At 45.4% G+C, this 15,494-nt stretch overlaps 1 protein-coding gene across 1 annotated transcript; it reads right to left on the bottom strand.

The window, feature by feature from the left end:
• Nucleotides 1-3,122: 3,122 nt before the first annotated feature.
• CCDC201 (coiled-coil domain containing 201) lies at nucleotides 3,123-12,911 on the bottom strand. The gene is made up of 3 exons (XM_069586835.1): nucleotides 12,708-12,911; nucleotides 5,747-6,220; nucleotides 3,123-4,778 (listed from the first exon to the last, which is right to left on the bottom strand). Exons 1-3 carry the CDS (start codon nucleotides 12,810-12,812, stop codon nucleotides 4,692-4,694), a joined length of 666 nt encoding a protein of 221 aa, XP_069442936.1. The 5' UTR covers nucleotides 12,813-12,911; the 3' UTR covers nucleotides 3,123-4,691.
• Between the last annotated feature and the right edge of the window lie 2,583 nt (nucleotides 12,912-15,494).

Genomic DNA, 15,494 nt, shown 5'->3' with positions numbered 1-15,494 from the left:
CATGGGACCCCAGTCTTTTCTCTTAAGACTTTCAACTGATTGGATGAGGACTACCCACATATGGAAGGCCATCTGCTTTACTCAAAAATCGACTGACATAAATGTTAATTTCATCTTAAAAAAAAAAAAAAACCTTCACAGTGACACCTAGATTGATGTTTGACCAAACAACTGGGTACCATAGCCCAGCAAAGTTGATACATAAAATCAACCATCACTTATGATGTATAGTTTTTCTTTGATAGTGTCTTTAATTTCAAATAAAATCAACACATAGGAAAGAGATTTTAAAATCATTCTGAGAAGCACAATATCCTCAGAGTAGAAAAAAGGACATTTACAGACTTCTCAGAGAAAAAAAAATACATTTACAGACTTCTCAGAGAAAAAAATACAACTGACTAGAAGACATAAGGAAATATGCTCAACAGAATTATACTAGTGAAAGAAATGAAAATAGAAAACAATTTTCCTATCCCCTTTCAATTTGGTAAATGTCTTGAAAGCTTAAAACATATTTATTTATTTGGCTGTGTTGGGTCTCTGTTGTAACACGAGGGATCTTTCATTGCAGTGTATGCAGGCTTACTTGCTCCGTGGCATGTGGTTCTTAGGTCCCTGGTCAGGGATTGAACCCATGTCCTCTCATTGCAAGGTGGATTCTTAAGCACTGAACCATCAGGGAAGTTCCCCAGAAGATTTTTTAACACTAGCAAAACCACAGTGAACTCCTGCTTGGGCACTGCTCTTGGGAATTTGTAATTCACTTGGTAACACAAAATAGACCACAAAGTGCTAACATTCTTAAATCCAGTAAAATAACTTCTAGGATTCTACCTAACAAAATCGGTAGACATGGGCACAAAGCATTTGGTACCAAAGTTGTCATCACAGTGTTATTTTTAATGATGAAAACTTGGGAACACATTGGTGGACAGAATTCTAAAGCTGCCCCTCACCAAAGAGTCCATGACTTCTAACCTCCAGACCTGTGACTGGGATGAGATATAACCCCCACTTCCAGTTGTGCGATTGCTTATATCACCAGGCACACCAGACCTCACGAAAGCCCTTAAAAGCAGGGAACTTTCTTTGGTTGGTGGCAGAAAAGAAAGATGGAGTTGAAGCATGAACAGGTTCTGTTGCACCGTTGATTGCTGAAGAGTGAGGAGGCCACGTAAATGCAGGTGGCCTTGGGGATCTAAGAGCAGCACCTGGCCCACAGCGAGCGAGGAAAGAGGACCTTGAGTCCCATGACCACAGGGAACTGGGTTCCATTCTTGCCCAGGTATTCCAGGTGAGAGCCTGCCTTGATCTCACCTGGAGTGATCCCAGGCAGAGGCCCTACTGAGCCACCAGAACTGAGCTAATAGGTGGATGGAGCTGCTAAGTTTGTGGTCCTTTGTTGTGAAGTTATAGAAAGCTAAAACACAACAGACAGTAAGATACACTAATATACGAACCAGACATTCAGCAATATGGAAATTGGAACACATGAGGTGGGCGTGTTCATACAACAAATGCAATCTCCAAAGAGCAATTTTCTGAACCATGCTTGACGACAAAGGGGGAATGCTTGGGCAGTGTGGACATCAAATACACACATTGTGTATAGATAGGACTTTAGGGAAAAGTGTATTATTTAAATAAATATTTGAGATAACTTCTCATTTTAAGTTAAATAGAAACTGTACCAGGAAACAGCATGTATTTCCTTTCCTCATATATTTAAAAATTATATTTTTCTGAAAAACACATGGGTTTGCAAACAAAACAAGAATTAAGGAAATCCTTTTATTTCCAGTGCTGGTCCAAGCCACACCCATGCTGGCCTCTAAATGGCTACGATTAGCGTAATTCCCAGGGACTATGACTAGAGGTTTGTCATTTGCCCACAGACAACCATTCATTCTCATTGTCTGTGCCACCTGAGCGGCAGCACCCATTGTCCTGAGTGCCTTGGTCTGAGAATATCCCCTCCAGCTCATTCCCAGCGTCTCCAGGGCCAGCTCTTCTCGAGGACACAGCTGACTGCTGGAGGTCAGAGGGACTCCGCTCTGACCGCACCTTACTGCCCTCTGGCGGCAGACTGGCCAGCTCGGGCTGCTGTGAAGAAGGAACTTCTAGAGTCCGCTTCCCACCAGCGCCCTCCTGTGGACGGAACATGCTCACAATCTGTGTTTCGCTTGTGAAATATTCACAAGAAATGCACTTTAAACACTTTAAGCAGGGGGTCTACAGATACTTACATATATTCCAATCGTATAAGAAATTTTTTTTTTGTCAAACCACATGGCATGTGGGATCTTAGTTCCCCAATCAGGAATCAAACCAGTGCCCCCTGCACTGAGAGCTCAGAGTCTTAACCACTGGACCACCAGGGAAGTCCCTGGCTTAAAATTTTTTTTTTAAAATTTTTTGGCCACACTGTGTAGTATGTGAGATCTTAGTTCCTTGACCGGGAATCAAACTCACTCCCCCTGCATTTGGAGCACAGAGTCTTAACCTCTGGACCACCAGGGAAGTGAAGAATCTGTTTTGTTAATACTTGAGAGTGCGGACTAAGAATGTCGCCTGCCATTTCAGTAAACAAATGATTTTGTTAGCTAAGGTGCAGATCAAAGGAATGACTTCAACGAGTCCAGACTCTTGCATCTCTCATACACAGAAAAGCACTAAAAGCTTTAACTTGAGATGTCTGTTTAATTAGCAGTAATCTTATGTTCCACCACCCTTCCCCCTCGCCACCCCTAGACTCAAATATATTCTGGCTCCTCCTTTACCTCTTCGAAACAGTCTCTCCAAGTGATTGGAGAGGGTGTATAGTGGGCTTAAGTCCTCAGTAAATCTGCAGAATAAAACAATTGTCAACTTTTAGGTTTTGCTTTTTTTCAGTCAACAAGAGAAAACTCAATGTAAAATATCTAGGAATTTAATCTCATCGGTAAAACTTTCTCCCGAGTACCTGTAATGCTCAATCTTTCAAAAACAAGTTTTCCCACAGTCCCTGCATTATTTTTCCTTCCTTCCTGGACTCATTCTCAATAGGAATTTTTCAAAGGATGAAGAGAGATAAAAGTCATTTGGTTACACATTAGAATCACTTTGCATCAGACACAGGCTTTGGAAACAGTTCTCATGAAAACAGTTTATTTTTAATAATAAAGGTGGAACAGAATTACATTGCAGTGTTTTATCTCCACGTTATTTGATTAAAGTCAGTTTTTTTGCTGCTTACATTTTTACAAAAGTATAAACTTATTTCTATAATCTGATAATTGCTATAAAAAAGGAAAAAGTGAACATATTGAGTAGCCATATAAAGGAAGCGCTAGCTCATACAACTTAAATGTTTAAATGCGCTACGCAGTAAATAAGTTCTTACCACATATATATGAACACCCACAAATGACATTTGAAGTAACTATTTCATCCTTGCAGCCCCCAACCTGCATCTAATACTTCATGAGGAATTCCATCATTTCTTCTTTATTCAAAACCTCTGCATAAACGGAGGCTTCTCCAGGAATCACCATCCCGAGCTGGAATGCCCTCCACCCACCCAGCAGCTCCAGAGTAAGCCTTTCCTCTTTCTCTTAGGCCATCCTTGACCGTGCCCGCCCTTGGAGCCTGCCATGTCCTGTCTCGTGATTTCTGGCCAGCCTGAGACTGTTTAGGGTGCCCTGCTGGAGTCTGCTCTAGCAATAGGCTTTATCTATGTCCCTGAGAAGAGCCAGGTCACCTAGGACTGGCCTGGAGGAGGGGCTGTGGAGGTGTGCAGGATGGTACTGAAAACATAAGCAATCTTCGGTTTTTAGAAGGCAGAAAATAAACTTTTTTTTAAGGTAAAGTGGGGGGAGGGTGAAAGCATTTGCAAGAATAAAACTAGCTCTATATTGGTAACTGCAATGTGTCCACTAACAGACAAGTCTCAGAGACATCTGGACCTGGGAGGCTAATGCTAGGTTTGTGTTGATCGAAGTGCCCTGGGCACCCTGCTTTATTGTCCTTACAGTCTGAGGGTCATAGATACCTCCAGCCCTTTGGTGGGATCCTTATCCTAAGCAATAAGGCAGAGAGCTCAGCTCTAGAAAAGGACGAGAGAAGGCCTCTGCTACTAGAGGGGGTTAAATTCCTCTCCCAACAACACTAAACGAACCTGTGCCCGCAAACTGTCAGAATATCTTCCAAACGAGAGCCACTGCTCTGGTCTTTCCTGGAATGGTGTTCAAAGCCTGCTAGGTGTGAAGGCTTGTCCCTCTAAGCGGAGTGGGCTGCCTAGCAACCTGGTCTTTACCTTAAACTTGGTTCTGTTCCCTACACTGTGTCATCCTAGTATCTCAGACTCACCTGGCTGTGCCGGGGAAGGAGGCAGGGCGGGTGGGAAGAAGACATATCTCGTCTCTGGGTACTCCAGGGTAGCCCTGGGGCATCGCTCCTGTCCACACCTGCCCCCTCTACCCCTTCATCTCTGCTGGGGACTCTGAGAACCATGTTTGGAATCTGAGTAACAAGATCATCAGCCAGTTCCTCCCACCCCACCCAGAGGCACAATGGAGGGCAAGACTGGACCCAGGGCAAGTCCTGAGGAAGGCCTACAGACATACAGATGGTTGGACGGACAGATGAGTAAGTCAGGCCATGGCAGGAGCTCCTGAGCACAGCTGCGTCCTGGGCCCAGGGCTGAGCTCTCAGTCGTCCTCGATGGTGAGTTCGTGCTGGGTGGCCTCCTCGATGTTCTGAAGCAGGTGGATTTCCCACTGCCTCACTCGCTCTGTCTGTTAACAGAAAGGCATCTCTGAGGTCCACCTTGTAAGAACACTGATCTTTGCCAGAGACAAGCTGGGTAGGAAAAGCAGGTGCCCATGCAGGACTGCAAGGCCCTCACATGGGTCTGCTCTTGGGCACCATGCAGGACTCACAATTGAAAGCTAGCCTGGCCAGCCTTTGCATGCCAGGCACTATGACCCCATGATGGAGTCAGTCAAGCAGGTACGTGAGTGAATGGAGGGAGCTAGGACCCCAGGATCTGGGTCTGACAAGGGCAGAGAGGGGTTGCGGGGGAGGAGACAGGAACAAGGAGGGATCCGCCAGGCGTGGGCAGAGTGTGAGGGGTGGGGTGGGCACTTGCAGATGACGGCGTGAGGCTATCTGGACAGGCCATTTTCCTGCTGCGTCTTCTAGGGGCTCTTCCAGGGTGGCTGAGGGCAGGTAAAGGGGGAAGGGCCCCTAGGACAGTGGGATGGGGGGTGGGATGACTCAGGCTGCTGAACAAGTAGAGGCACGTAGAAACACAGTGGGTAAAGTTCAGATGGCTTAGCCTGATCTAGTGGTGTGTGGTGTGAGGGCTGGATCTCAGAGGACAACTCACAGCCGAGAGGAGGGCAGAGAGAGCGGCTTTCCAGGACTCCACTCCATCCCCCGCGGCCCCCCAGCCCCAGGGCAGGCTGATAGGTGTGCTATGGAGTTCGAGGAGTGCATGGGAACCGTGGGAGGCACCACAAGCAAAAGTCCTTCTTGTGGGGTCACGGGGACCCCTCAGAGTCAGGGAAGGGTGGGTAAAGGCAGGGCCCTGGGCTGGATGGTCTCCTTCAGTCCTGGTGACCTCATGATGCCCAGGACATGACCCATCAGTGAGGAAAGAGCAACATTTACTCTCTCAACTGTCACCAGGCTGCCTTTCAGGGGGGCCTTGGGCAGGGACTCCAAGCTCTGGGGGATGGGCTGGGGTCGGGTCGGGTCCTACCACAGCAGCCAGCCTCTTTAGGTCCCGAGGCCTCCTCCTGGCGGTGTCCGGAATCCCGGGCAATCCCAAGTTTGGTGGCGATCTCCTTGCTGGTGGGGACTTGCCCTGCTGCTGCTGCTGGGTGACTGAGGCTGGCACCGGTGGGTCTTCCTCAAAAGCAAAGGGGTCTGAGTTGGATCCAAGCTGCTCACTGGACACTTCAGAGGCCTCGATGGTGGAAAGCCGCCTCTTTCTGAAGGAGGCCATGAGGCTGACCCCCCCTGGGGATGACAGGAGGTCCCAGGAGGAGCGTGCAGGTCGTGGGGACCTGCCTGCAGGGCCCCTTTCCTGGTGGCTGGGGACATCACCCTGTAATCCTGAGTGCCAGCTGAGGGCAGCTCCCGCTGGGGTGCTGTGCTTCAGGGCCCACCTCAGGGATGACCGTCTGGTCATGGAAAAAAGGTTCTCATCTTCAGGGGAGCTCAACCCAGAAGCCTGTCAAAACAAAACACAGAGGTCAGCATCCTAGAAGGTCAGTCACAGCCAGGGGGAGCCTTGGGCTGGGCACCAAGCTCCCGGGGAACTTTCCTGAGATGTGACCACCATAAGGCAGGCCCTCCAGTTCTTCCCCAGTGAGGGGAGCCTCCAGCATTAAGCTGAAACCTGGCCTAGGACAAGACCACCCTTGTACTCTGCCTGCCTTTTTACTAGCTTTCTCTTTTTGTTAAAATGTTAAGCATCCATCAAAAAGTTTTTTTTTAAGGATAAGACAGAAAAACAGATGACTTTTAGATAATGTTTCTTTAAGAAAAAAAAGTTTGAGATGTCAATGAAATCATCTTAACCTTGAAACTCAGTATGAAAAAGCAAAATTGCAGTTTTTTTAATGTAAATGCAGTCATATTGGGTGGGCATGGGTGCTGAGAGTAGGGTAGGATGTTTCCTCAAAATCTTGATATCCCAATCCCAAACCCACTGATCGGTGGCAGAGATTTCACCATGGCCACTTTCCTTCTTCCAAAATAAACCCTGATTAAACCATCAGCGGTGCTGAAAATAGAGTCTAGAGAGGGTTTCCTATGGAAACATTTAATCCATGGAATGTGTCAGAACTTTAAAAATCTGTTCTCCTGGATTCCTCACAGTATTCTTGTAAGGTGGGTGTATTCATCACCCAGGAGCTGAGGGGAAGTCATGTTCAGGTGGGGTGAGTGACTGGAACCAGGTAAGCAGCAGGGCTGAGTTGTGGACCGGAGCTGGTGAAGCCCACATTTGGGGATGCCTGATTTCACCCACCACGATGCCTCAAGCTGAGCCAGAAAGCAGGGAGGAAGTGCTCACTCCGCTTGGGAGGATGAGCTGATCACAATCACTTACACACGGTCTACTGTGCAGCCCTTGGGGTCCTTTTGAACACTGTTTCATTTGGCAAAAACCCTTAGAAACAGATTGCTGTAACTCTGACTAGGGCTTCCCAGGTGGTTCTGTGGCAAAGAATCTGCCTGCCAAGCAGGAGACCTGGGTTCCATCACTGGGTCAGAAGATCCCATGGAGAAGGAAATGGTAATAAACTCCAGTATTCTTGCCTGGAGAATCCCATGGACAGAGGAGCCTGGCAGGCTCAGTCCATGGGGTAACAGAGTTGGTCATGACTTAAGTCACTAAGCAGCAGCGGCAACTCTTATTAACCTGAAAGATAGGATTTACTCCAGAGAATCAAGTTGGCATCAGAAATTGCCAAACTGTCTTCCAAAGCAGCTGTGCCAGTCTTCCATCCCACTGGCAGCACAGGAGGGTCCTGGCTCCTCCACATCATCACCAACATTTAGTATTGTCTGTTTTGTTTTGTTTTAATTTCAGTATTTCTAATATACGAGTCAGTTCAGTTCAGTCGCTCAGTCGTGTCCGACTCTGCGGCCCCATGAATCGCAGCACGCCAGGCCTCCCTGTCCATCACCAACTCCCAGAGTTCACTCAGACTCACGTCCATCAAGTCAGTGATGCCATCCAGCCATCTTACCCTCTGTTGTCCCCTTTTCCTCCTGCCCCCAATCCCTCCCAGCATCAGTCTTTTCCAATGAGTCAACTCTTCGCATGAGGTGGCCAAAGTACTGGAGTTTCAGCTTTAGCATCATTCCTTCCAAAGAAATGCCAGGGTTGATCTCCTTCAGAATGGACTGGTTGGATCTCCTTGCAGTCTAAGGGACTCTCAAGAGTCTTCTCCAACACCACAGTTCAAAAGTATCAATTCTTCGGCGCTCAGCTTTCTTCACAATCCAACTCTCGCATGCATACACGACCACAGGAAAAACCATAGTCTTGACTAGACGGACCTTTGTTGGCAAAGTAAAGTCTCTTCTTTTCAATATGCTATCTAGGTTGGTCATAACTTTTCTTCCAAGGAGTAAGCGTCTTTTAATTTCATGGCTGCAGTCACCATCTGCAGTAATTTTGGAGCCCCCCAAAATAAAGTCAGCCACTGTTTCCACTGTTTCCCCATCTATCTGCCATGAAGTGATGGGACTGGATGCCATGATCTTAGTTTTCTGAATGTTGAGCTTTAAGCCAACCTTTTCACTCTTCTCTTTCACTTTCATCAAGAGGCTTTTTAGTTCCTCTTCGCTTTCTGCCATAAGGGTGGTGTCATCTACATATCTGAGGTTATTGATATTTCTCCCAGCAATCTTGATTTCAGCTTGTGCTTCTTCCAGCCCAGTGTTTCTCATGATGTTCTCTGCATATAAGTTAAATAAGCAGGGTGACAATATACAGCCTTAGTGGTATCTAACTTGCATAGCAGTCTTCATTTGAATTTCTGTAATGTCTAATGATGGTAAATAAATGAAAAGATGATCACTATCTATCTTGTTTGGTGGATTAAAGTTCAAACAGCTGCCACATCTAGAGTAAACTCACCTATTCAATGACTTAGATTGGATTAGAACACAAATGCAACTTCACACTGTATACAGTAGGATGCACTAAAGATCAGAAGCTCAAGAAAATTCTGAAGTAGGATGAAACAATGGAGGGACTTCACTATTTATATCAGAAAAGGCTGAATTCATAGCAGAATACATTAATACATCAAGACCACAAAAGTACAGTTTAATAAAAAATAAAAGTGAAAAATTTTCTATTATAATTTTCTTTGCACTCTATCAACATTCATAGAGCAAAATTCGAGAAATAAGGAGAAACAGAAATGAAGTAGAGATGATAATTCACTTTTCTTTTTTTAGCCCCTGTTAGATCAAGGAGAAAAAGAAATGATCTAAAGTCCTTGGAAGACAATCAGCACCTGTGAAAGGAGACGAAGTCTTCCTACTTCAAACAGGGACCAAGATCTCAGAATAAAGACGTGGGGTGAGGGGGAAGACTGGGACTTTCACAAAAGAGAAACTTCAAGCAGAGATTTTTTTTTTATTAGCAAGAGCTACCTCTAACTAATCTATTTATGAAAGTGAAAAAAGAACCAATGATTCAGTTTTGGAAATTTGAATACAGTTATAGTGTGACATATTGAAAGTTTACAGATAAAATGATTTAATATTGTTTTACAAATATTTATACACAGAGCTTACAGATAAAAAAGTATTGTCTTACAAAAATGATCTCCTAGTCATACATATGAGAAATGGGAAACAACTGGGATTTCAAAGGAGTAGGGAAGAGAGATCTTTTTCTCATTACATGTTGTTCTGCCTGGTTGGCCATTTGGGGAGGAAAAAAAAAAAAAGAATGGTAAAATCATGCCCCTACCTCATGCCTTACATAAAATAGATTACAAGGAATTAAATATCATATTCTTTAAAAATTCATAGATTTTTAGAGAAGAATAATTTTTAAAAAATCTAAAACAAAGTTGGATTCTTATTCACATCATTCATCATGATAAATTCCAAATGGATATAAGATTTAAATATAAAAAAACAAAGCTATAAAAGTATTGGAAGGAAATGGTGGTGAATTTCTCTGTAAATTTGTCAGAAGTAAGGCTTTCTAACTATCTCATAATACAGAAGCCATAAAAAAAAGTTAAACTAAATATAATTTTTTTAAAGATGATATACTAAGTAGAATAGTTAAACCACAAATTTCAGAAGAGATAAATAAGGGCTTAATCTTTCTAATACCTAGGAAAAAACTGACAAACTAAAGGATAAATATGCTAGGACCTTTAACAGTGTTTTATATACAATGTTTTAAATATACTGACAAGGAAAGATCTCTTTGTTTTAGGTAGAATTCTTTTGTACACACTGAAGAAAAAAAGAATCTAAAGAAAGTTCTAGAAGAGGCTGAAAACATGATGTTTACTTATGGTATAAACGTAAGGGTGGACAGAGGGTGATGGGAGTCACTGTGTACTTGTTTATGTTTTTTTTTATTTTGAAACCAGGGGCATGTGTTACCTATTTACAAATGAAAAAGGAAAAAGAAACCCCTACTTGCCTGGTGAAGAGACACAGAAACTCAAGAAATCCCAAGAAAATCCCTGATTTTTGGGGGCAGTGATTGAGGGCTCCTTAGTCAGCTGGTGCCACTGGAGCCAAAATACAGGGTTATGAAGGTCAGGTTTTGAACTTCACCTGGGGCCTGTTACCTAATTCTGCAGCCCTGCTTTCCATTTTGCATCTGGGACAAGGCAATGCCTGGGTTCCTCTCTGTCTCCCATTGATTCCCTTGGCCTCCAGGCTTTCCCCAGAGAGGGGGAGCCACTCAGTCATGTCTGATTCTTTGCAGCCCGGTGGACTGTAGCCTGCCAGGCTCCTCTGTCCATGAAAATTTCCAGGCAAGAATCCTGGAGTGGGTTGTCATTTCCTGCTCCAGGGGAACTTCCCAACCCAGGGATGGAACCCAGGCCTTTACCTCGCCTGCATTGGCAGGCGGATTCTTCACTAGCGAGCCACCTGGACTCCCCCGCAGGAGTGGGGAGAGGGCAGCAGAAGGGGCTATGTGGCAGAACAGAGGAATCCCCTCTGATGTCTCTGGGATGGTGCCCTGGGTGCGGTACCCAAGCAAGTCGGGGCTCTGAGCACAGGTCGCTGGCGGGGCGAGAAAATTGGGCAGGTGTCTCTGGACCAGGGAAGTCGTGTAGCGCCTCGGATAAGGACCAGGAGGCCCCCTGATATTAGCTCAGGGCCTGTCTGACCAACCCGGCACTCAGGCAGGACTCTGCGGCTGTTTCCAGTGGCGGCAGGAGCCGGGGATTCCTATCTCGGCCCCCTGAAGCATCCCTCCACTCCCCCACCCCCCAGCCCCATCCTGCCCTGGCCTACCTGCCCCTGGACACATTCGGAAGCCTCCTTCCCCACTGTCCCACCTCGACCCTGCCTCCTCGCACCCGCTCCCCACCCCGCCTCCTTTCCAGTCCTCACTCCTAAACTGATCCCCACCATGCTCTGGCCTACCGTCGCCCCAGGCTCCATCCTGCTTCCCAGCGGGGACCAGACGCCTGCAGCGCTCTCGGAGAGCCCCTGCGCCCTGAAGTACCCGCGGTGTCGGGCACCCCCGCATGTGTGCAGGAGCCCACCTGTGCGCAGTCTTCCGTTGATGACTGCGCAGGCGCAGGGCAGCGGGGGAGGGGGGGGTGGGGCGCCGAGCCTTGAGGGTCTCCACCTGGCCCACTGTCTCTGTGTCCACTGGGTTGTGAGTCCTAACTCAGGAAGTCAGGGCCCATGGGTGCCTGGGGACGGCCTCCAACAGTGGGCCAAGCCTGGTGCTCTCACTACGTGCCAAATAGTTTATCAACATCCTCAAAGGAACGGAGATCATCATTCCAACTTAGTCCCCTAAGGCACTGAGACCAAGGACATGGCAACCCTCTTGCCCTTGCTGCTGCTAAGTCGCTTCAGTCGTGTCCGACTCTGTGCGGCCCCATAGACAGCAGCCCACTAGGCTCCTCTGTCCCTTGCCCTTGCTACTAATCTTCTATTTTTAAAAAGTGTTATCCATCTGAGCTTTGCCCTTAAGTCACTGTGGGATTTTGGGTGGGTGGATGTTGTCACTGTTTTTTCCTTTGTCTATAAATTTAGGCAATGTCTGAGGTCATAATTTTCCTAATGTTCTGAGATCTCCAAACCCTGGAGGCACCCTAGAGTACCAAGGCGATTGTCAGAGACAAGGATTCTCCAGGGAACCCTTCCCCACCTGTTAGCACAGACCATCACAACTGAAGAAGCACTTCAGATTCAGGTGCTGCTGGGCGGTGGAAGGGAGCCCTCTTCACCGTGCTGCTGGGGCTCTTAGTGGACACAGCCCTTCTGGAGGGCAGGTCAGCTGGGTACAAGGCTTGAGAGCATGCTCAGCCTTTGACGGAGCAGTTCTATTTACAGGAGCATGCATGTCTGTGTCCTCAGTTGCTCAGTCGTGTCCAACTCTTTGCAACCCTATGGACTGTAGCCCGCCAGGCTCAGTTCTCCAGGAGATCTTCCTGACCCAGGGATCGAACCTGCGTCATCTGCATTGCCGGCAGATTCTTTACCATTGAGCCACAAGGGAAGGCCCTTATAGGAGCACCAGGAAGCAATCAGACCAAGTAGTCACGCATTTTCTGTTATATCTGTGGAGTGTTGTCTTTAAGAACCTCGACAGAAGTGCACACACATCCAAGGACAAGGAATGCTCTGCAGCCAGCAATCTGTGTTTCAACATATGTGCGTCCATGTGCATGTATGTACGCACACATATGCTTGTGGATGTAAATACACACTGTAGACAAAATGTTCGTAATATATTAAATGAAAAAGTGCTGTAGAACAGATAGTGCAATATGATCCCATTTTAAAATTACACAATACGTGCCATACACACACACACACAGACACACACACACACATCCAAAAAGAGATTCGTGGAAATGGGAACATTGGTGGTATCTAGGTGTCAGCATCATAGGTAAATTTTAATATTTAAATCCATTTTATATTTTTCTAAAAAGAACATGTAAATTAGTAAACAATAATTTAAAAAAGCTCACCTGATACAGTGGATCATTTTCCAGATGGGGAAACTGAGGGCTGCAGAGGGGAAGGGTTTGCCCAAAGTCCCAGACTGAATAAGATGGGGGCTGCCTGGACACCATCCTGGTGTCCTGAGGTCTGGGTCAATGTTTTGTTGCTGCATTGGTACACCCCTAGGGTCCTCCTGACCTCATGGCACTTAGGCACACTGCTTTGAGCATAATGTAAGCCTCTTTTGTTTGTGTTTGTGAATAAAAACATTGTGAAATCTTCAGTGTGTGTCCAGAGTCACATTAGTCTAGCACACAGGGTCACCTGTGAGCTGTGCCTTCCACTATGACATTGGGCAGCCCTCTGGGGAGAAACATGGGGGTCTGGGTATGTGCAAAGGCCCCATAGGGGCTCCAAGCCTGGCCCATGGCAGCAGCTGACCCACAGTCTCCAAGCTCCTCATCTTTGCCCACAGCCCAGTACATTCCTTGTGTTGACCCTTGGAGGTTCAGCAGCCCAGAACCCGGATTCCCCTCACTGTGTAGGCAAGGACCTGGAGAGGCCGAACTCAAGTGTGATTCAAGTACAAGTTTCAGGCATGCACACGCCTGCTAGTCTGCCACACCGAAACCTGCATTATAGGTACAAATAATGCTCTTGGTGTAGAAGGGCTGGTTCAGAGCTTGGGTCTGGTCACTTTGAAGGTTTGGGCCCAGGATGAGAGTCACCTCATGGTGTGTTCTGGTCATGGGTAGGAAACCCTCAATACAGCGCTTGGCATGTGGTAAATCCTCAGCAACGGGCATGAGTCAGCGTAACTATTGCCCATGCTGTTACGGTTGTCATCCTCCTTTGGTGGTTTCCATTTGCACCTCACTTTGCTGCCTCTTCTGAACTCCAGCATGATGAATTACCTCTTGTTTCTGTATTGTCTGCATTGGATGATGTTTTGGCATCTTAGAAACTTTCTAGCTGGGGAGATATTGGCTCTCCTTGGGTAGAAAAGGGCTCATCTAAGAGCATGTTTTTGATATAAGAACCAATCAGTCCAGAGCCAGGCCTATTCTATCTAGGCTGTGCTTTCCTGGAAGCACAATTCTTCTGTCTTAGTCACCCCAGGGATAGGTACCAGGCAACCAGAGGCCACCCCTATGCCTTAAAGCCACTAGCATTATTCGAACTAGCCAATGCTAAGCTGTTCACCCTACTCTGCCCTGCCTTTCCCAAGGAGACCCCAGGAAAGGCCATGGCTTTGATCTCCCCCTTGCTCTTGTTCTCTGTCTCTTGGCCACTCTTGTGCTTTTCCTGTGGCCCTGCTTGGCATGCTGGACCTCCTGTGTCCAGGACCTGGGAGCGAAATACATATTTTATTTATTCAGATCTACTCCTGTGGTCCATCAGCTTTAAAGTTCCATACCCCAAACATAAATTCTTAGTACAGTTTCTACACAACCAATATGCTCAAGGTTGCCTTTGACTCCAGGTTACAAATAAAAGGCTAACAGTTGGTACCACTTTACAATAATAGGAGGAGAATAAAATCCATAAAGTTAATAAATAAGTACAAATATTGCTTTAATATAATTCAAATTTGCAAAGACAAAATGCCAGAAATTTCTTCAAAACAGAAAGCACCAGGCCCACATAGAATCCTACTGAACATTTAAGGAAGAAGTTATACCAATTCTCTGTAATAATCTTGCAGAATATTGAAGCAGAGGGAGTAATTCCTAGTCCATTCTATGAGACCAGCATTACCATCACACCAAAAATGGAAGAAGACTTTACAATAAAAGATTACAGACCAGTGTCTCTCATTAACATAGAAACAAAAATCCTCCACAAAGTATTAGAAAGTTGAATCCAACAGTGTATTAAAAAGAATCACATTACTTGACCAAATAGGATTTATCCCACGTATACAGGCTGGATCAACACTAAAATTAATGTACTCTATCACATAACAGGCTAAGGAAGTACCACACAATAATACCAATAGACACAGAAAAAGCATTTGACAAAATCCAACACCGATTCATGACAAAAACTCAGTAGACTAAAAATAGAAGGGAACTTTCTCAACTTGTTGATGATTATCTACAAGAAAACTACAGCTAAGTCATGCTTAATAGTGAAAAGCTCAAAGCTTTCTCAATAGGAGCAGGCACAGGAAAGAATGACCTCTTTCACCATTACATTACAACATTGTACTCAAAGTCCTAGGTAATGCAGTAAGACAGGAAAAGGAAATAAAAGTATACAGATTGGAAAGGAAGAATTCTAATTGGGTTTATTTTCAGACTGACATGGCCATCTAGGAAAAAGAAATCTGGAATAATCAGAAAAAGATCCTGCAACTAATTAGTCATTTTAGCAAGGTTGCAGGATACAGGTTAATATACAAAAGTCAGTCTCTTTTGAAAATAACAGCATTACATTAATGGAATTTGAAATTAAAAACAACACCCCCCCAAAAAAACACCCATTTACATTAGCATCCCCCAAAATGAAATACTTGTGTATAAATGTAACAAGATATGTATGAAATCTATCTGATGAAAGAGATAAAAGAAGAATTTAATAAATAATTTAATAAACTTAATAATGGAATTTAATCATGGATAGGAAGACTCAATATTGTCAAGATGTCAGTTCTTCCCAACTTCAACTATGGACTCAAGACAATTCCAATCCAATCACTAAGTTACTTTGTAGATGTCGACAAACTGAGTCTAAATTTTATATGGACGGGAAAAAGACCCAGAATAGCTAACACAATATTGATGAAGAACAAATTTGGAAGACTGACATTA

Source organism: Ovis canadensis, chromosome 4 (assembly GCF_042477335.2).
Source record: "Ovis canadensis isolate MfBH-ARS-UI-01 breed Bighorn chromosome 4, ARS-UI_OviCan_v2, whole genome shotgun sequence".
NCBI classification, from domain to species: domain Eukaryota; kingdom Metazoa; phylum Chordata; class Mammalia; order Artiodactyla; family Bovidae; genus Ovis; species Ovis canadensis.
Note: the sequence above shows the minus strand (reverse complement) of the source record. Positions and strands in the feature narration are given on the sequence as shown.

Coding starts and splice junctions, on each gene's coding strand:
- CCDC201 (XM_069586835.1), bottom strand. CDS start 12,812: ATGGTGTCCAGGCAGCCCCCATCTTATTCAGTCTGGGACTTTGGGCAA. Junction 6,221..12,707: donor AAAATGATCCACTGTATCAG/GTGAGCTTTTTT, acceptor TTGTTTTGACAG/GCTTCTGGGTTGAGCTCCCC. Junction 4,779..5,746: donor TAAAGAGGCTGGCTGCTGTG/GTAGGACCCGAC, acceptor TTCTGTTAACAG/ACAGAGCGAGTGAGGCAGTG.